Source organism: Monodelphis domestica, chromosome 6, assembly GCF_027887165.1.
Source record: "Monodelphis domestica isolate mMonDom1 chromosome 6, mMonDom1.pri, whole genome shotgun sequence".
NCBI classification, from domain to species: Eukaryota; Metazoa; Chordata; class Mammalia; order Didelphimorphia; family Didelphidae; genus Monodelphis; species Monodelphis domestica.
Window position 1 is genome coordinate 269,817,969 of NC_077232.1, and position 23,052 is coordinate 269,841,020.

Consider the following 23,052-nt stretch of genomic DNA (forward strand, 5'->3'; position numbering starts at 1 on the left):
CTACTGTCAAAGCATCTTTTACAAAAATTGATCTTGTATCAGGATATTAAAAACCTAATAAGTATATGCAGAAAGTTGGAAATAATCCACATATCTCTTGACAAACACCATGCAATAAAAGTTATATTAAATAAAAATCCCTTAAAGAATTTTTAAAAACATATTAGAAACTAAAAAACATAATTCTAAAGTACTGATAGGTGAAAGAATAAATAGAAACAATGGGAAATTTCAAAGACACAGACAATAATAACACCATAACTAAAACTTATCAGATACATGTAAAGTAGTCCTTATGGAAAGATTTATGCCCTTACGTGTTTTAAATGAATTAATTGGTCATACAACTAAATCTACTAGAAAAGCAACAAATGAACTTCACTGACCAAAGAAGAAAGTCTGAAAATCAAAGGTCAACAAAATCAAAAAGAAAAACTAAATAAATGAAAATTAAAGCTGTTTTTTAAATTATAAAGTAGTTAAATAACTAGTTTGATTTTTAAAAGGTAAAGATGAAAAAATTAAAGTTCACGTAACTGATAAGAAAATGTAAGACTTTCCCATATAAGAACTTATACATAAAACTTATAAATATAAGAACTTCCCTATAAAATACCTTGTTGGACAAAAGAAATTGATAACTCAGATTTAAGGTATAACAACAATCAGTCATAAATGAACCACTTCAAACAAAGAGATTAGGCATAAAAAACCTGCCTAGAGGGATAAAGATTCACTGTTTGACTACTGGGAAAACTGGAAAGCAGTTGTGTATGTTGTTAGTTGTATGCTATGTGCCCAATCATCTCAGAGGTTCTACCTCACACCCATCCGATTGGCAAAGGTGACCAAAAAAAAAAAGTGGACTGCTGGAGAGGCTGCAAGCAAACAGACCCACTAATTCAATGTTCATGAAGCTAGGAATTAACTGGTCCAGGCTTTCTGGATGTCAATTTGTAACTATGCTCCCAAATCACCTAACTATACCCTTATAGGATTAATACATCAAATAAATGAAAGTGGGAAGGATTCCTGAGTATAGAAATATTTAGTGCATTTTTTTTATAGAAGAAAAGAATTGGAAACTCACAAAGTACCCACCTTTTAGAGAATGTCTATATAGTATGTGAATGTAATAGAATATACTACATCTGCTGCTTTGCCTGTTTTCAACTCCAGGAACAAGATATTCCTCCTATGATAAGTGATGATACTTCTAATCTCATCACCATGCTGCTAATTCAAGCCTTGATTGACACATCCCTAAATCTCCTTTTTTCTTTGACTGCAGAGCTGGAGAGCAGAGAACCAAACTCTTCTTTATAGAGGACAGAAATTGGACTTTTGGTTCACTCCACTTTGCATCTGCTGCTTTGTTTGGTTTCAACTCCATGCCTGTCCACCCCCACCTCTTACCAGTCTCCTTCTATGTACTGTCCAAATTGTCCCTGCCCTCCACCTTCCTACCTCATTAGATTCTAAGTTTCTTTGGGGACAGGAGCTGTCTTCCTTCTTCAATTGTATTCCCAGCATTTAGTGATGGCTGCTGGTTCATAGTAGGCCAATGAAAGAATATTTATTGGATTATATTGGATATTATTGTCCTATAAATAATTACAAAATGTAGACCTTTATGAAATAAAGAGTAAGTCAACAGGACCAGGAACACTAGCAAAATTATATTAAAAAAATAATTTAAAAACAGTTGGAAACACTAATCAATTAAAGGAACAACCAAGATTTGCTAAGATTGATGACAAGGTATGTTATTTCACTAATTGATATATGATATATTCAAAATAATACATTTTTGAAGGAAGTCAGCTTGGGAATTTGTTTTGTTTGAATGCGCATTTCTTATAAGGGTTTTTATATTTGTTGGGTTTTGTTTTCCAGTGGGAAATTGGAAGGAGGAAAAAGGGGGCAATAGTGAAGTGAAATAAAGAGAAATGAAACTAGGATTATTGAGACATTAAAAAAAAAAGAGTACCGAGTAAAAAAAAGGAAGAAAAGCCAGGAAGACCCATAAACAAACAAGGATAGGTTTGAAAGTTAGAGGTTGATTTTATTATATGTTTGGCTAAGTACAGTTCCATGTACAGCTAGCTGTACAATGCTCTTTTTCTTTTCTACTACATGGAAATGACCTTTTTATTTGGTCTTTAAGTAAAGAATAAAAATTAATTTTTTTAAAGATAAAGGTAGTTCCTTTAGTTTATTATATAACCTGGTAGTATGACTCTGAGATCGAGTGACTATGCAATATATTAAAATGTTATTAATTAATAAATTTACAAACATGACTGTAGCTTGGATTAAGTTCAAATATGGAATGCAGCTAAGTAACTGGCTGATAGATAACTTATAAATGAAGTTAGACAGAACAATCAATCAATAAAAATTTATTAAGCACTTACTATGTGCTAAGCGCTCTGCTATGTACTGTTGTTGAATCATTTTCCCAGTTGTATCCTACTCTTTGTGATTCCATTTTGGGTTTTCTTGGCTAAGATCCTGGAGTGGTGTGCATTTCCTCCCCCAGCTCATTTTACAGATGAAGAAACTGCCTGAACCTTTTATCATGGGACCCAGGAGTTTAGTTATCTTGGCTCCACTGAAGAACTTCAAGAGGGCATGAAGAGTTTATCCTAAAACTACTTACTGTTCCAGGCATACTATCTTGCTTAGAGGCTGCATCTATTCTGCTCTAGGTCTTTAGAATACCAAAGCCCTCCATCTACCACCAAAAAATAAGGTCAGAGACAAATGCTTCTGCTCCGGAACCTACTTATTCTTTCTTTATTGTGGGGGCAGACTCTGAATACCACTTCACTCCAGAACCATATGGAGGCCACATCTACTACTCCATCCCATATTGCCACAACTGGAAACAGCAGGATTTGGGGTCAGAAAGACTAGAATTTAAATCCTACTTTTGATTACCTTGGGCTTGCCTTTACAAGTACTTTGCACTTTTGCCTCACTTTCTACAACTGAACTACAGTTTGCCAATTTTAGTCTTACATCCATGTCAGTTACTACTTTTATTTTTGCTGTTCAGTCTCTAGATTATGAAGCCTGGATTTACTGCTGTGTGTGGAGGCCCTGTCTAATCCACACAGTTCACTGAACCATATGAGAAAAACCACAGTTCTTCAGCCCCCCCCCCCCCCCCATCAGCGTCAAGTCTCTCACCCTTAGGACTCTTTAACTAGGGCCACAGCCTCTGCCACAAAGATCAGAAGAAGTTTATACTACAATAAGGGCTACAGGACATGCATATATAAATCTACCCCTTCCTTCTCTAGCCTATTCTACAGAGACAACAGACACCATTAATGTACCTCTAAGACACTAAAAGACTGGTGAAAATGATAGTTTTGGCTAGAAGTTCAAAAACAGTTTAAATAGCCCTGCCATAAATTATCTAGCTTCTCTCAGTGGAGTTAGAATTTGTGTTTTACTATTATCTATGAGGACCTAGGGGAAGACAGAGGAGAAGAATTTGAGGATAATCTTCCAAGTTAGAACTATCTTAATAATCATACCTTTAAGATATTTTTATGAAGCATCTATGAGAAACTGGCAAAGGGCATACTGGAAAAACTCCATTGTTGACTGAAATGTTTCCAATGGTGACTGAAAAAAGGAGTAAGAAAAGTACTAACCTATTTATTAACTAAATTGAGTTTGTATCTGGAGAAGATATATGTATAAGATTCTTTAAAAATCTTAATTAGTATCTGAAATTAGCTTAATTGTGAAAGAGGATTTCTAGAAGTGAATATAAGTCAGCAACTATTGTACTGAAGGTTTAGGTAGATCTAGGCATGATATTCCTCATATATATAATAATAACTATGTATAAATATTTTTAAGCTTATAAATAAGTATGTATAACAAAATAAATATGTAGTTGCTTTATTCTTATTTAAATTACTATAAAATTGCATATAAGTAGTGTGTGTGTGTGTGTATGTCTCTGTGTGTGTGTGTGTGTACACATGCATGTGCAGGGATAGACTGTTAAGAGAGGTGGAGGTAGGATTTAGTTTCTGCAATGCTTTCTATAATAAAGGGCCTTTGCTTCTTAGAATTTTATAATTGCAAATACCAACCTGGCCCACACTGAGGAATATGAATGAATTATTATTGCTTGCTATAAAATATATATGTTTACATAAATGCATATATTTATACAGATTATAAGTAAAAGGCTTTTAAGCCCCTGTTTAGGATTAAAAAAAAAAACCCTCACCTTCCATCTTAGAAATCAATATTATGTATTGGTTCTAAGTCAGAAGAGTGGTAAGAGCTAGGCAATGGAGGTTTAGATGACTTGCTACAGAGTCAGAGAGCTAGGAAATATCTGAGGCCAAATTTGAACCCAGGACCTCCTGTTTCTAGGCCTGGCTCTCAATCCATTGAGTCTGCTATCTGATAATGTACCCAGGATGGAATCTACAAGTGGCTTTTTATATGGAGAATCCCAGAAGGAGGATAAAAACAATGACAATTTCTGTAAACTCTTTGATTCCTTGCTTGAAAGAAGACCCCAAGGTCATTCTCCTGGAACTTGACAGATAACTGACATGAACTCTCCAAGTGATTTTTTACTTTGATCTTTAAAAGTAGCCAAGAAGATTTTCCAGTCTCTTTGCCCATAATAACTTTAAAGAAAAGAACTTCTAGACACAGATGGATTCTCAGTACCTGGCATCATATTTAAATAATTTTCCACATCTCATTAATTGGCCTCTGGCAAATCAGGGAACAGTTTTATTCTCATACCCTCACTCCCTTCAATCAATGTTGCATTCGAAGATCTCAATGTACATATTTGGAAGCAGAGGTAGCTGATAATACTTTATTCCCTTGCTAGGCATCATCCTGGGACCCCTGAAAAGAAAATGCCCCCAACACACAGTCTGAGATGGAACTTTTCCTATACAAAGAGAAAGCTGTGAAGATATCTTTGGAACTACCCCATCTGAGAAGCTGCAACACAATTACTGAGACCCAGACTGAGCCCTGAAGTAGCCCATTCACATTTCTACTTTGCTGTTTTTATGTGGTAATCAATTTCCTTTGGAAACATGTCTTATGTGTCAGTTTTCTTTTCCCTACATTGTGTAGATGCAGAGTTATCTGACTCAGAGAGGCATTTAACATGAAATGAAGCAAACAGAATGAGACCACTAAAATTTCAATTAAAAAAAATTTAAATACACTGAAGTCAAGAACTCATGATTCCAGTTACTACAGAAAAATCTAATTCAGTGGTTAGACATGCAACTACATTACTTTCACAGCTTGGGGAAAGAAATAAACTTGGGGAACACCTGAGAATAATTAGGAAGCTATTACAATAGACCAGGTGAGGTGATGAAGGCCTGAATTAAGGTAAGTAGCTTGTGTAAATGGAAAGAAGGTGGACAGTGAAGAGCTAAAGATAATGCCAATGCTGCAGACTGAAAAGCCTGAAAGAATGGTCTTGTCCTTGTCATATAAAATGGAACTGTTTGGTAAAGGGGAGGATAAGTGAATAAAAATCATGTATTCTGTTGGAAAATGCTGAGTTTGAAATGCCCAAACTTCCAGCTTAAATTTTCTAATAGGTAGTTGCTGATGTGGCACTAGAACTCAGGATTAAAGCACACAGATTTATGGGGTATCTGCACAGAGATGACAATGAAATTTGTGGAAATTGATAAAGTCACTAAAACAGAGAATATAGAGAGAAAAAAGAGCCAAGGACAGAGTCTTTTGAGTGCAATCATGGCTCTGATTGAGTACAATCACAGGCCTCCAGCCTCCCGATAAGAGTTCATTACTAGAAAGGCAGAAGGGCTCAGGCAGAGCTGCCCTTCTCCCCCTCTACCCCTCACCCCTCTACCCAGAAGCCCAATGGGAGCACACAGAGGGTGAGGTGGGACAGCTCACAGAAAGCAGAACTGGAGGGGAGCAGAGTGCATGGACCACTCCCCTCTCCTTCTCTACGCTCCTTAAGGACATTCCTCACATTACACTCCCTCTTCCCAGGTGCCCAGTGGGAGCACTTCTTCCCTCTCACATGTTAGGTAAGGGGGTGAGAGACAGGGAGCACCTGGCACTCCATCTTTAAAAGGTTTGCCATCGCTACCTTATGGAAATGAAACTCCCACTGCTCTCCTCTTCTACTAAGTCCTGGAGCTCCAGAGCATTCACTGATGAAAACCCTTTCCCCCTTTCTCATCCAGGTTTACCTCAGCCCAGTTCTTCTCCAGTCTATATTGTGCTTTGGCATCTCCCTTTCCATTTCACTTTCTGGGACTTTAATTATAATCCAATTTTCTTATCATAGCTGCTTCCTCTCATTTGTCCCACTTCCTTGCACTCAGGAAAGCCTAATTCCTGTCATAAAACACTGCCACACACTCCAGTGCATTCTGTCATGATCACATATAGGTTAAGGAAAATGTGTAGAAGGATAGGCACACTTTTGGTTCCTCATTATCACATCTCAATACTCTGCTTCTGTCGTTAAGCAACCTCTCTTACCTTTTGAGATTTATTCTTCTATATCAATCGATATAGATCCTTGTTGTAATCTCTCTCCTTTCTCATGTTCAGTACCTCTCTATCCTTAACCCTGTCCTTCTAGTCTTCACTATCCATGTTGATGCCTCCTGCAATCCACTGGCTTCCCATAGGATGGTCACACCCCCAATATCACCATGATTCATAACAGATCTACTTCCAAAAGGGAAAGGACCTACTTGTACAAAAATATTTATAGCTGTTCTTTTTGTAGTGGCAACGAACTGGAAACTAAAAGGATGTTCCTCAATTGGGTAATGGCTGAACAAATTCTGGTATATGATGGTGATGGAATACTATTGTGCTGTAAGAAATGATGATCAGGATGATTTCAGAAAGAGCTGGAAAGATCTCCATGAACTGATGCAGAGTGAAATAAGCAGAACCAGGAAAACACTGTACACAATAACAGCATTTTTATGGAATAATCAACTGTGGTAGATTTAGCAATATGATGATCCAGGACAAATCTAAGGAACTTATGACATAGAATGCTACTGACCTCCAGAGAAAGAACTGTTTGGAATCAGAATGCAGAAGGAAGCATACGATTCTTCATTTCTTCATTTGGGTTTATGTTTTGGGGTTTTAATCTTATCAGATTTATTTTGCATGAAAATACATGTGTAGCCTAGATGGAATTGCCTACCAGCACCAGAGAGGGGGAAGGGAAGAGAGAGAGGGAGATAAATTCAATCATATAACTTTGGAAAAATTATATGGAAATTTGTTATTGCATGTAAGTGTTAATAAATAAATAAATAAATAACATCTACTTCCAAGACACAGCACTCTTTGAGATTCCTTTCTCTGATCACATACTTAGCTGCCTTCATCTCCTTCTTCCTAACATTATTCTGAATCCTCACCTAAGACCTCCAAATAGTCTCCCAGGCAATCAATCATTCCAGGCCTGGCTTAACTTACATCTATTCTCAGACCTGATCCTGAAACCCAGAATTAAGCAGTTCAACCCTATACTAACCTCTATGTATAAGCTTCTTGCCTCCTTGTACTAAAACTCGTTCATGGACTTTCTCACCATCAGTCTTCTCTTCTCCTACCTATGGGCTAATAAATGGAGGAAGTCATAAAACTAAGCAAATTGAGCCCACTACAATTCATGCTACCTAATATCTTATTTTACAGCAACTCAACAATACTTTTATTCTTCCCTGGATGATTCTCTATAATACTCTCCAATTCAAGCTTCTAAACTTTTGTTCTCTCCTAAGTCTTCTAGGCAAGTCCTTTCCCTTCCCTCTTAGTAGAGGATCTTTTTGAAAAGTAAACTGAAGGCTACTCATCATGGGCTTCCTGGTTTCTCTTTTTTATATAAAAATTCCTTATCATCTTTCCCAATCTGCCCTTCTTTCCTCTGGTCTGATACTGAGGTGGCTTCATTATCAAAAACACCAGGTATCCTTGATCAATTCGATCCCCTCCTTTCTTCTCCAGCTTTTCCCAGCAAACCTCCCTTTCAATAACTTCTTCTTCCTTTCATCTTCAATTTCCCCCTACTATTTGTTCCTTGCCTACTATGCAAAAAAAGGTCTCCCCCAACCTTTAAAAAAACCCTACCCCAGAATTTATGTTCCTTTCTCTACCAAACTCTCTGAAAAAGTTTTTACTTCTTGATCTCTCCACTTTTTTCCTTCTTCCTCATATCTTAATCCCTGGTAATTTGGCTTCCAATATCACTATTAAGCAGAAATAGCTCTCTCCACAGAAATCAACAATTTTTTAATTGACAATTTGATGTTCTTTTCTCAGTTGTAAATCTTCTTGAAATTTTAACACTGCTGAAACACTCTTCTGATGAGAATTTCATTCATGATCCTATCAGCCCTTAGACTGCTTCCTATCCATCTCACTTTCTTTGCTGGATCATCATGTCCCTCCTCTTTGAATGTTATCTCCCAAGTTTCTGCACTGGGTCCTATTTATTCCCACCCTGCCCCCCTCTTGTGTGTTTAATTTGTTTTCAAATAATACTTACGTAACCAGTCAGTTGATTTTACATAATTTCTCATAAATTTGTCATATAGTAGGTTCTTGAAAAATACTTGCCTGAACTGAGTAATATTTATCTTATTTAGCACAAAACAAATTGGAAATATTTGTTACCTGTGCACAAACTTCTTTTCATTTAAAATTCTCAAAGCATTTGGCAGTATCTTCCTTTAAACAAGCTCAAGTTTCCCAATCAGTAAGTTTTATGTCCTTTCCAAACTGACCCATATCTTCAAACTCTGGGATTAACAAGGAGGACAGTAAAAAACATTTGTGTGTATTTACTTGCAATCTACCTTCAAAGCTGCTATCATGTTAATATCCTCTCTAGTTTCTGACTTCTTTATCCTCTCAAACTACCTTCAGTTGACCTTTGTTTTAAGAGTGTGTGAAGGGGCAGGGGATAGAGCTAGGAAGAACTGGATTCAAATATGACCTCAAGTACTTCTTGGCTGTGTGACCCTGGGCAAGTCACTTAAACCCAATTGTGTAGCCCATATGGCTCTTTTGTCTTGGAATCAATACTTAGTATTGAATCTAAGACAGAAGGTAAGAGTTTTGGGGTTTTTTTAAGGGATGGGGAAAGATTTTTTGACCACCCAACCCATTATATAATCTTTCTAGACTTCCAATAACTATATGTGTCCTGGTTTATGACTCAGCCCTAGTCTAGTATTCTTTTTTTCTTTAACCCTTACTTTCCATCTTAGAATCAATACTATGCATTGGTTCCAAGGCAAAAGAGTGGTAAGTGCTAGGCAAAGGGGGTTAAGTGACTTGCCCAGGTTCTAGGTATCTAAGTATCTGAAGCCAGATTTGAAACCAGGACCTCATGTCTCTAGGTCTGGCTCTCAATCCACTGAGCAACCCAGCCACCCCCTATATATTCTTTAAAAAAAAAAATTATTTCTTCATTACATTTAAATTCCCAGGTATCTTCCTTTCCTCCCCATACTAAAGAAAACACCATATATGACAAAATTATATATATATATATATATATATATATAAAGATATAAGTTGCTTATTAGTACTAACTCATTGGGAAAACTAGGCATGTAAATCTGGGAGATTTCTACGTGGTGCTCGTTAAGGGACAGTCCTCTTTAGCATAAGAGTTTGCAAAACTATGTCTTGCTTGTTTCTGTTTATCAGTTCCTTCTCTAGAGGAAGATATATACAAGACATTCTTTAAACTATATTTCTGTTGTTTACAAATAATATTCTTTCAGTTCTGCTCATTAATTTCACTCTTCATAATTTCATAGGATTTTTCATTTGTTGTTGTTGTTGAAAATAAACTGCTCATCATTTCTTATGGTGCAATAGTATTCCATCACAATTATATTCTGAGTCCTTTTCTCATCTGTTGCTCCACTCTCACTAGCTACATCAGCTCCCATGGGTTTAATTATTATCTCAAAACAGATGACTCATATAGCTACATGGTGAGACCTAGTTTCCCTCCTGAACTCTAGTCTCACATTACCAATGCCTATTAGAGAATTTAAAATGGATGTCCTGTGACATCTCAAATTAAATATGTCCCAAACCAAACTCATTATTCATTCTGTAAACCCTCCTCTCTTCCAAATTTCTCACCATTGTCAAGGGCACCACCATTTTTTTGAGTCTATCAAGCTTATTATTTTCATATTGTGCTCAACTTCCTGCTCTCCTCCCTCACCACCAATCTTTCTACCTCTCCAGCATCTCTTACATTCAGTGCCTACTCTCTATTCAAAAATCAACCACTGCATTTTATTTGATGTTTTCATTGGTGAATATCTGAGGGATTTTGAGTAGATGAAAGGCAACATTTGTCTGAATGAGATTGGAGACAGTAAACACTCACCAAGGTAACTGGGACAATCGTAACATGACAGTAAAAATAGGGAATTATGAAGGAATAAACAGTTATGAGAGGGGAACCAAAAGTCAGTTTTAGACATATTGAATTAAAGGTGAGACAGATAGCCATCCAGCCAAAGATCACTGTTGCTAATATAATTTCTAAAGGACATATATAACAATGTTATTCTCTTAGTCAATAAACTTTAGGAGTTCTCTATTATGTCTGAAGCAAATATAAATTCATCATTAGTTCTTAAAGGTCTTCAAAACCTACCTTCCCAGAGTTAATACATATTACTTTCCCCCTTCATACTTACTATGGTTCAGCCAAATTGGTCCTCTTATGGTAACTCTCATCTCTATCACTTAAATGTGCTTTCCCTATGACTTGCCTGCAATCCATTGTCACCTCTGCCTCTTATGCTCCCTAGTTTTCTTCACAGCTCCAAACACCTTGAAATGTTGTACAAATGTCAGCTATGACTTTAAATTCAGGCACAATAGGGTGAATTCTGCCTACTTTACTTTATCTGCTCTGGCTAAATCACAACTTGACTTCATTGCACTGAAGGACACAGGTGGTCCTGTTGGAGGGAGGGAGAGACAGTGAGAGACAGAGGGGAGAGAGAGAGAGAGACAGAGGGGGGAGAGAGAGAGAGAGACAGAGAGAGAGACAGAGAGACAGAGAGAGACAGAGAGAGAGAGAGAGTTTGAGATTGAGATTCTTACCCCTGAGCAATTCTAGTTCAAGAGCTGGGAACTCTTGGGTCCCTTAATTGGTACAGGCTACACTATAGTCCTGGCCTTGAATTCCAAATTCCAAAAGACCTTACGGGAGTTTTGGGGACAGTACAGAATCAAGGGGAAGTAGAAATGCACAACAGGAATTATAGGCTACTATGTCATGTTTTAAGCCTTTATCAGTGTCCACTTATGAAGTCTTTGGTGTTTAAAGCATTTCTTGTGAGAGGCTTTCCTTATCAAAACTGTCTATGGAATACCTTTCTACTTCTTCAGTCCCTAGATCTGAACTTGATCTAAATTTTCAATCTCTGAAGCTATGAGGTGGGAGTATTCAGACAGATAGTAGGAAAAAAAAAAGCACACCTCCTTTTTATAGAGAAAAGCCCCTCCTAGCCTTGAACATTATTGGTGTATACCCCAGAGCTTAGACATCCTCAGTGAGAAAGGGTGGCCCAATCTTTTTGGGTCAGTAGTAGTCTACTGTCACACTGGAATCTCAAAATACAAGCAACATTTCAAGGTCCACATTAACCGAAAAGTAAAACTGAATTAATACAGGGTATATGATACACTCAACCATATTCCTTTTTGATTCTATTTGCTAATAAGAAGGATTTACAAGGAGTTTCAACAAACAAATTACCCAAAGTAATTCATAGTCAAGAGTACAAAGATCTAGATTATACTTGAGAAAAGTAGATTGGTCTTATAAATCAGTCAGAAAGAATGTCATGTTGTTAGAATACTTTGATATTATCAACAACATTGATAATTGTGACAGCTGAGAAAAGGCCTCCTAGTCATGTCCTTATGGGAGAAGTAGAGTTATGAAAAAGGAAAAAACTATTAATAAACATGTGTGATAATGATAAGACAAAGGATCATACGTAAGAAAGTATCAGAGAATGCAGATAATGAAAGCATGGTAGAGATTTCATGCTGGAAAATATTTTGTTACACATAAAAGCAAAAAAAGCAATGGAAAGCAAGAAAGAAGAAATCTCCATGAATCTTCTAACTTGGATATTAAGAAAAAGCTAGCCACAAGTATGTAAATGCCCCACATGGATCCATCTCATTTGCATGAAAAATGCTTGTAGAATATTTCCAAAGTTAAATATCTCTCAATGCAGAGCACTATCTTACCACAGTGTAAGAATTATCCTAGGAAAGTAAGCAGGGAAAGATCATGATTAATAAATAATTGTTGATTGACTGATAATCCTCTTGGTTACTTTCTACTTTCTACCACCTCTAATTCTCCACACCCATTTCACCTCATTCATTAACACAGAAGGTACATCCTTACTTCTGGCTGGGATGGTGAGCCAACAGAGGATAAGAGGTCCAGCATGGCAAGCATGGCTCCAGGATGGATAACAACAGCATCAGAACTCTGGAGAGATGGAGCTGCTGGCTGCTGTTTCAAATCAGCAACATTTTTGGAAGAGTACCCAGAAGGTGTTGAAACAGAATGATATGCATGCCTATGGAACAAGAAGGAAGAAGAATTTCATTTGTACCTATAATATTAACTTGCTTATTTTTTACTTTCTTTATGCAAAAAAAATCCACAATTCAGAACTGGGTGATGCCATCTCTTACGGCTAAACTGCATACAAATATTTATCATCAACCCTCAATTATTCAGCTATTTAAAAAATCAATTAGTGAATCTTTATAGATGCTCATTTTTCCATTTATTTTCCTGTTGTGGCTATGTTATAAGTCAAGAGCAGGTAAGGAAGACAAAGTGATTCAATATTCATGCAAAGTTGGATGGGATGTGGAAGTACAACCAATTGTTAAAAATGGGATTTTTTTCTTTTCATATTCTGATGTCTTGTAGATACCCAAAGGCAACCAAAAGTTAATTAATCTATAAGTGTTCAATTAGGGTGAGATTCTGGGAGCTAGAATTGGCTTTAAAGATGCAGAAGAATCCTTATAACATGTCTAAGCCTTGCCACCCTCCTTGTTGGTACTCTATTTTTTTACCTGGAAGCTGCCACCTGGCATCACATTAGATAGAAAATTCATAGCAATGCAGTCTGACTAGATGTTTTCTGTGCAATTTTCTCTATGGCAATGTGCTTCTCCTTCCAATAACCAATACCAATTTTGTATTATGCTACTGAAATCTGAGATATCTACATCTTCTACTGATTGGGTATTTTGACACTAGAAAACATTCAAAGAAAAATGGTAACTTGTGTCTAAAGTTCCGAGTTTTAGAAGTGCTCCCTGTTCCAATGAATCCCTCTTAAAATTAATTTTTAAGTCACAATTCCCTCGCAAGGAAACTGAAGAATAACTGATGCTTTTAATTCAATGATGTCAGCTGTGAGTGATAGGGTGTTTTAACTGCTCCATGAAAGTATTATTCTCTCTTCTCAGAAATACTAAGAAAATGAGTATTATTACTTCAAATGTCATAAATAAGTTATATACTTTTATTCAGAGGTAAGTGATCTTGGCCTCCTCACTTTGCCTCTGCTACCCCCATACCAATAACAATACGGCTTGCTTTTCCCCTCTGCTTTTTCATCAATCTCTTTATTTTTAAACTCAATTCATTACAGAATAAGTTTACAAATGGCTGAACATCATAGCATTACCTACTACCCTAAATTTAAAAAGTTAGAATTGGTCTTTATTTTATCAGAAGTAACCTTGACAGAACATTCAAGATACTGCAACAAATTATCAATCTTTGTCTTCTAGCCCTATTGTTACCAGAAGGGTCTTTTCTGCTCAAAATTTTCCTGGTTGTTCAGAATAAAGGGAAATACAGTTATTCATCTACTTTCCCACTAAAGGAGGATATGATGCTTAATCAAGTCACCAATTTTAGTTATTTATAGGGTAATATCTGCTAGTTTTTGTCTTTCTAGCTTTTAGAAAAAAAAATGATACTTTTAACAAATACCACACAAAGTATGAACCTCCCCAAAAGGTAAATGTTGACGGAAGCAATACTGAAGAAGATGTAAGACAATTTATCACAAAGAACTTTAGTCTCCCATCTTTGGAAATGAAAATGTATTCTAAACCAAATGACATTTTCAAAAGATTCTCAAATTTACTTAATTCCCTAAAATTTTGAAGATATTCTAGCTATTGTTCTAATATTTAAAACAAAAAAAAAAGATAAAATGTTTTGACATAATAATGGCTGGAAATAAAAGGCTATCTTTTCTAAATTCTATTAACTACATATATATATATAATTACATATTATATAAACATGCTTATATAATTAAAATAAATTTATATGTTAATTTTGATATATAATATGGCACATTTATTAATATAATGTATTTATATAAATATTTATATATTATAGAAAATATAATATTAACCATATATTTTCTAAATTCTATTATGTGTATATGTATATTGTGGAAAGGAAATAAGACTGACAGGTTGTGGGGGAAGGGACCAACTGGTGTGGCAGTTGGGTCTTGTGACTAGCACTTCCTTCCTGCTGTGTGGGACTTGCTTCCGGGGGTTGGAGGAGAGAGGAGCTTGTTCAGCCCAGTCTGGAGTTGCATGCTCTTCTTGGTTCAGCTGGAAGATTCTGAAAGAAGTTGCTTCTGAAGGTTAGACCTGTTCTTGTTTGCTTTCTATCTACTGCTAAGATTCTGAAGTATACAAAACTGGACTGATATAGAGGAGACGGAAGTGGAAAAACCCTCTGCCAGCCTCTAGGGCCTGGCCCTATACTCTGAAGCTAAGGAAAAACTCCAATTCCAACTGGATTATTAAACTTTATATTATTTGAATTTGCAGTCAGATAAGTGGACTATAATTTCTGGTCATAGAGAGAGCTGAACTTCAGTTTCAGTCATTTAAAGGCAAACCATCCTCACTGGACCCCTGATGTTTCCTCTCAGCAGGGGGCATCTCCCTCCTTTGCCTCTCCCCTCTCTTCTCCTTACCCATACAAACCTCCCTATTTATCCCCTATTTTTCCAATCCCATTTCCTTTCCCAATAAATTTAACAATATGACTATATAATCACACATTATATATAATTTCTATTGAACAGACAGGTGTTGTATACATACAAATGTGAAGTGGCATGGCATAATGGACAGAGAGCTATCCTTGGAGACAGTGAGACCTGTGTTCAAATCCCACATCAGACATATACTGAGCAAGTCATCTGACTGAGATATGCATTGGTAGAAGTTTGTGTTCTAGGAGCAAACTTACTAATTAAAGAAGGTAGTGTTCATATTGTAGAAATTATGACTCTTGGATTAGGACACTCAGGTTTAAATCTCATCTCCAAAGCTTACTAGATGTAGAACCTGAGGCGAGTTACTTACACTCCCAAGGTCTCTTCTACTTCTAAATCAATGATTTCAAGTAAATACCCTAAAGATAGTAGCCACATGAAGGTGTTAGCAGGATGCAAGATGTAGTTAGCTAGTCTATATTATGTCAAAGCAAGTGGAGAAGAAAAAAACATACAATGTATGTCATAAGCTTTACTTTTCATTAGAAGAATTAAATAACTCCTTAAAAGTAGGAATAAGGCTATCTTTCCCTTTTAAAATATTTAATAATTAAATTTCACTGAAAATGTAGTAGACTAAATCATATTATCAGTCTTATAATTCTATTAAAGGCAACTAACAATTTAAAAGTTCCTGATATTAAACGATATGATTTTATAGACCACAGCTCTATCAGAATATTGTAATCTAGGATGTCCACTCTTGGTGCAAATAACTCTTTAAAAGTGACTATTATTTTAAAGTTGGAAAAGAGAAAAAGTCCACTTGTGCATATTTTACTTCCAATTATATAAAAAGAGCACATGTTGTTATTCACTGTAAGAAACTACAAGGAAAGAATACCCAGTAGATAAAGAACTTGAAGTTGATCAATTAAAGTTGCTGAACTCAGGACAAGGTTTTTTTTTTTTTTTAAACTACAATAAATTTTAAACACAGAGAAGCTTCCTAATGGCCATAAAACAAATTAAAATATTCACAAGATTATTCCACCCTATGATACAGTTAAGCCAAAAGATCAGAACTGAACCAAGGAAGAAAGCAGCTATTGATATGGTGGATAATTTTACTGATTCCCATTGTTTTTTCAAGGGATCGTTCTCTATAAAAGAGAGGTGGTAGAGATGTATTTGAAAATGAAAGTTATGGAGGCAGCTGGGAGGCTCAGTGAATTGAAAGCCAGGCTCAGAGATGGAAGGTTCAAGGTTAAAATCTGGCCTCAGACACTTCCCAGCTGTTTGACCCTGAGCAAGCACTTAACCCCCATCGCCTAGCCCTTACTGCTTGTCTGCCTTTGAAACAATACACAGTATTGATCCTAAGGTGGAAGATATGGGTTTAAAAAAGAAAGAAAGAAAATGAAAGTAACATACAGCCAAAATACATCAACCAAAACTTAAAATTGATGTTGCTAGTTGAAAATAATCCTCTCATCTCACTAGGAACAAATCTATAGGAGAACCAAAAGCAAACAGTACTGTAAGGCTGGCAAGGTTTGATACACAGAACAATCCTGTGTGGTAAATGCTATAGATATGATTATCTCCATCTTACAGATGATGACACTGAGACTAAGATAAAGCCTTTCCTAATAAGGTTTCACATTTGTTCAGTGCTTTCAAGTTCACCAAGTACTTGACATACATTTCAGTTTGATGAGGGCTCCAAGTATTTTTATTACACATTCCAGATGTAGGATCTAATGTGAGAGTTTCAGTTATTTACCCACGCTCACAGAACTATCAAGTGCCTGAGTCAAAATCTGAACCCAGGTCCTTCCTCACTCCAAATTCATCACTCTGTGACAGAACATTTCAGTAATGGAAGGAATGCTACCTAATTCCACCCATATCTGAGACAGTCCCTGCTACAACACTCTTAGCAAATGCTATCCTTTAAACAGGAGATGAATCATTTGTTAAGGGAGGCCTTAAGCCAAATAAGACTATAGACAAAAAAAGAGAATGAACAATGCAATTTATCAAATAGTTTTGTTTTGTTTTTTTAAACCCTTACCTTCTGTCTTGGAGTCAATACTGTGTATTGGCTCCAAGGCAGAAGAGTGGTAAGGGCTAGGCAATGGGGGTTAAGTAACTTGCCCAGGGTCACACAGCTGGGAAGTGGCTGAGGCCAGATTTGAACCTAGGACCTCCCGTCTCTAGGAATGGCTCTCAATCCACTGGACTACCCAGCTGCCCCCAATTTATCAAATAGTTTTAAGATATATTACACTGTGGTAAGTATTGGAGACACTAAGACTAATTAAGATGAAAACAATACTTCTAAATCTGATAGAAAGATAAGACAAATGTACAGATAAATATAAAATAAGCTATACAATAAGTAAATAGGAAAAGTTGGTTCATTGTTATATGAGATATTTAAGGAAAGAAAAATCAGAAATAACTGAAGGGATAAGGAAAATTTCATGAAGGAACTGGCCTCTGAACACAAAGTCTTTTTCCATACAATTACCAAGGTGCTATTTCTACAGCATAAATGTACTCATGCTTAATCAACTCCAGTAGCTCCTGATTACTTTTAAGATCAAATACAAACACCTTTATTTGCACTTAAAGCACTTCAAAACCTAATTCCAATATACCTTCTGAGCCTCACTGCCACATTCATTTTGGTACAAACTGGACCCATAGCAAAAAATAAAAGAGAATGTTGTTTGTTTGGGGATAGGAGGAGGGAGAGAAAGAATCCTCATCACTTTGCTGATTGATCACGTAAGCCGAGCTTTGAAGAATGGGAAGGATTTCAGACAGCAAAGATAGTGGGGAAATCATTCCCAGTACAAGGAACAGCATGTTCTAAGTAAGGACTACCAGCAGGAAAAGTCAGGACAGGATATAGGAATATCCAAGAGTATAGCTGGGTTAGAACAGCAAGTATATGAGAGAAGCACACATTAAGGATGTAAAGGTAGCATGGCGTTATTCTCATGGCCAGAGGTTGGGCAAGAGTTCGAGAAGTAAGCCTAGGTCAGAAACTAAGTCTTGTCTGAGGGTGTCAAATCAGATAATATGGCTAAAGATTTGAAATCACAAAGACCATTTCTTTCTTGACCTTTGTTTGGGATGGAAAGTGGAAAAGTTTCAGGGGCTAATTGATTAGATTTAACCAAAATAAGTTATACTTGGGGTTTGAAGAAGAGACATGGAAGTCATGGAGAAAAAATGAGCACAAGAAAAATTACTGTGACTGCTAAAAGATCTAAGGGAGTAGAGTTCTCAGATTGGGAAAGGAGATGCTGAATAGAAGATGTGCTCCACTAATTTTAAGGCTTAATTTATTTATGATAAAGCAGGCTGCCACTATATTATGGTAGGGATTGGGTGAGGATGGGAAGAGGTATTGTGTGTGGCTCTATCTAATAATATATCACACTGCCTCTCAAAACACATAAATAAGAGAGAAGCTGGGTAGCTCAGTGGATTGAGAGTCAGGCCTAGAGATGGGAAGTTCTAGGTTCAAATCTGGCCTCAAAAACTTCCCAGCTGTGTGATCCTGGGCAAGTCACTTAACCCCTATTGCCTATTCCTTCCCACTCTTCTGTCTTGGAACCAATACACAGTATTCATTCCAAGATGGAAGGTAAGGGTTTAAAAAAAAACAAAAAAACACCACACCTAAATAAGCCCTAGTGGTATATGGCTCCTACTCATTAATTGAGCTTGTAATGACTATATTTTAATTCAACCTTTATTTTACTTCTTAGGTCATTCCTGTCTTCTCATATATATCAATGGAAAGGAATAAAACTAAGACTGAGACAAAGTAACAAAATGAAAAATAGAAAAGCATTATCTATGTTGGCAATAGTCAACAAACAGGCTAAATACAAGCCTCCATTAAAATTGCTTTCTTCTCCTAATCTTCCATTATGATAACGGAAGATCACTTAGCTATCATAAACCTGACTCACTTTTCAAATTTACATCATACTATAAAGCTTGGAAATTATAAAGGAGACTAAAGGGAAGTATTAGACAACTCCAAGACTCCTGGGGGGAAAGGTATTTCTTTTCATGTAAAAATAATAGCATTAAAACCTAGGAACCTTAAATTTGGGCATGAAGAAAGCACGCTATTTCTACGATTAAGCTGTGATGCCTATGGTTTATTTTTTCTCTTTTAAAGGCTTTGAATTTTTCAGTCATTTTTCAATTATGTCTGACTCTTCATGATCCCATCTGAGGTTTTCTTGGCAAAGATCCTGAAGTTGTTTGCTATTTCCTTATCCAGCTCATTTGCCAGAATGCAGAAACTGAGGCAAACAGTAATGTACCCCAATATCACACAACTAGTATCTGAGGCCAGATTTGAACTCAGGAAGATAGCCTTACTGACTTCAGCTTCAGCATTCTATCCATTGTAATACCTAGCTGACCTAAATATGCTTCAAATATACCCTTAATTAATTACTTATTTATCCTTCAACTCAATTTTCCAAGCTTTATGTACAATCTGGACCAATATTTTAAAGAAAGACATCAAACATAACTGGGCTGGAAAGTTAAAAACTTGAATTCATTTCAGAAATTGACTTCCATATTTGGATAGCATTTGTTCATTTTCCACAGTTTAGCCTAACAAACTCGATTCCCAAGTCTAACAAAGTAATGAGTAAATGCCAAGATTTCCCAGCCCACCTTTAGTGCATATGACTGTGATGCTGCTTTCTTTCTACATAAACACACATACTTTCAAAGAAAGAGGGCGACAAAGGGTGCTTTAATAATTCAAATGCATGCTAAGTTCCAATTCCTTATTCACTTCCAACAAAACATGGCTGCCCCCCAAATAAAATTCAAGTTTATCTAAACAATTCTTCATATTCCCAAATGACTGCATTTCATATACAGAACATTTCAGTTTCCGAAGAACAGGAGAACCACTTGTTTTACAAGTGGAAAAGTGGAAAAGAATTTAAGAGGCTAAAAATGAGAAAAGTAGCAAGTCCTTTAGAGTCAAGAGCATTATGAGGCAAGACAAAACTATATCATGCTAACACAAAAGTGAGCACAGAGAAGGAGCCAAGCAAGGCTCTCTTTTCTTATATGGTCAGTACCTTTTCCTCGACACAGCTGGCGTACCCCAAGGAGAGGGGAGAGAAGACTCATTTGTCAGGCAAGGAGGGATCTGTTCTGCATGACTACAGGTAACAAAACAGACATGGGGGTTTAGAGGGGTTAGAAAATGGCATAAGAAGTCTGAGGTTAGTGTACAAAAATACCAGTAAAAGCTTAATAAAATCCACTTTCAACACTCAACAAGAACGACAAAGAACATTACTATAATACACACACACACCACATGGAAAGGGAAGGCATACATGGCACAGACAGATGTCTGTTGCACAGAGCAAGTGCACTGTACCTACCATATTTTCCATTTGTTATTGTGAGTATTATATTTAATCAGACCTTTAATTTCATCAATATAGAGAGCTCCTTGTAAGGATTACCAAAGGAGATTGGCAAATTGTCCCTGGATGTTTCGTCCCACTCTCTACTTACTATGCCAGAATCTATCAAGTCTAAATTCTCCTTTTCCCAAATCATCCTAATAAATAAGGAATCTTATCAAGGAGAAGGGAAAAATTAAGAAAAAAGGAGGTCAAATCTGAGCACGAAGTACAATGTAGTAGGTAAATGCACAACAGTGTCCTAAACACAAAGTCAACAACAGATGAATTATTTTCTCAAAAATACATTTGATTCATGACTCTTATCTTTAAATCAAAGGCATTTCTGTATTTTTAAGTGAAAAAAAAAAAAAGAAAAACTGACATGGTAATTTTGCCATAACTGGGTTATTAACAAATTTAGACTAAACAGTTTAAAGGTTCATCTTTATCTTAGAACTAATTATGAAGATTTCCAAAGTGAATTAATATAAAAAAGTCATTACAGTTTCCACTAGGAACTGTAACTAGATAATTAGCTAACAAATCTATGTTCAAAATGAGGACATTTATCAAGATTATCTCATACTTATTATATAAAGAATAATAAGATGGTTCCTTTATTTTGATAATAAAACCATAATAACCATTTGGCAGATGGTAATAAATAGTTAGAAAAAGTAGCAATGTCATTCTTTTTGTTATTTTTAAGAGATCTTAACTAGAGAGACAAGTTAAGAACTGGAATATTTTAAAGTATTTTATAATTATTATATCTATTATAGTTATATAATTATAACTATTAAACCTATAACCTTTAAATTTAACATTCTTCTCAGAACATATATTTTTGATATAATTTGATATAATTTTTCAAAGTATAACAGGCATTTAGCATCTCATTTTAATAAGATATTAAAATGAAAAAAGAGAAATAGATTAATTTTTAAAATCATTTTCCATCTGCCAATAAGAATGATTAAGTTGAAATATGATTCACCATTTAAAAATAATTTTATCTCTTGTTTTCATGTCCCCTTCTTCCTATCCTCTCCTAGTGACCCAATAATATATATATGCATATATATTATTTCACACTCATAGCCTTCTAGTTTCATCCATTCTTATGAGAATAAAAGAAAATTTAAAAATCTAATACTAAATAATATGCTAAGAGCAAATAATGTTCATTAGTTCTTGGGAGTACAATGTTATTAACTACACATACCTGGGTTTATGGACATTATACTAGGATAATCAGAGAGTTTGCAATTTTTTAAAACTGACCTTCAATTAAATTCCTAATATGATGCCCCACCATGAGTTCAGAAGCGGGACTAAGCTCTTGGAAACTCGGTCAACAAAGTAAAAACTCCTGTAATAAAAGTTACAAAGCCTTTAAATTCAAGAGTGGGGGCAGATTGTGTGTCTGGCTGCTGCCTGAGGCCCAATCTAATTAAGTCCTAAGAAGCTCACCAGGAGAGGGCTGGCTCCCAGGTGTGGAAGGGTTTGGTTGGCCACAGTAGCTCTGAAACTACCTAAGAGGGAAAGACTGTGACCCGCACCTGGGGGAGGTGAGGGGCACTCTACTGGATACCAAGTGACATCAAAACACCAGGCACATTTACCAGAAAGGTAGACTGTGAAGTTGGTCTGCTTTTGAAAGAAGGTGGGATATAAATCCTAAAAAGATTAAAATAAATGATGATTGCTTAAAGGTATCAAAATGTATATAGGCTATGCACTCTCAATAGTCAATTTCCTGGAAGAAAGTAGACTCATACCTCTCAAAGGAATCTGTGGCTACTTTGTAGAGATAAATAAAGAGTTTACTGCAGTGCCGTAATGTGGGCGAGACAGAATCGACAGATGTTAAATCATCTTCTAGGAGTCGCTGAAATGGCTGGGTATTTGAGGGGAAAACGTTTAAGGGGCTTATCTTCCTTAAATCTGAAAAGCAGCCAAGAAATCGTACAGCATCTGCCAGTTTCTCATACTGGATCTCAGTTTTGAAGAAATGAGAGTTGGCAGGTTCATAACGCATAGCTGCAGTCAGTGTGCAGAAAACAGTGTGAAGAAGTTCAAAGACTTGATTCTGATTCACTTTCTCCCAGCCATTCTTGGGTGGACAGCTCAAGGATCTTTCCATGGCGACAAGCAAAGATGTAATGTAGACAAATCCTCCAACTTTCCTAAAAACCGTTCTTGTGCGATGACTCTCTCGTAGAACTGAGAGGAGGGCCTGCAAAAATACAAAAATATAAAAATACCACCATGAAATACAGAAATGAAAAGGAGCAACATCATGTGACAAACTAAGGAATTCTCCTTCTAGTTTCAATTCAACAAATATTGACTTGAACCCCTAAAGACAAATTATGTGGTGATCTAAAGATAAAACGATTCCTTGCATTCAAGGC

General features: G+C 36.1%; 1 protein-coding gene across 19 annotated transcripts in view; it reads right to left on the reverse strand.

The window, feature by feature from the left end:
- The window catches only part of WDFY3 (WD repeat and FYVE domain containing 3), a 364,899-nt gene that overhangs the window by 167,586 nt on the left and 174,261 nt on the right, over nt 1–23,052 (reverse strand). For 16 of the 19 annotated variants that reach the window (XM_016423066.2, XM_056803219.1, XM_056803214.1 and 13 more), the window contains 3 exons: nt 22,417–22,874; nt 20,297–20,380; nt 12,500–12,677 (listed from right to left, as the gene is read on the reverse strand). In XM_016423066.2, coding sequence (XP_016278552.1) covers nt 12,500–12,677; nt 20,297–20,380; nt 22,417–22,874 — 720 coding nt within the window. The remainder of the gene's footprint in view (nt 1–12,499; nt 12,678–20,296; nt 20,381–22,416; nt 22,875–23,052) is intronic. The other 3 variants (XM_056803225.1, XM_056803228.1, XM_056803217.1) reach the window with 1 other exon arrangement.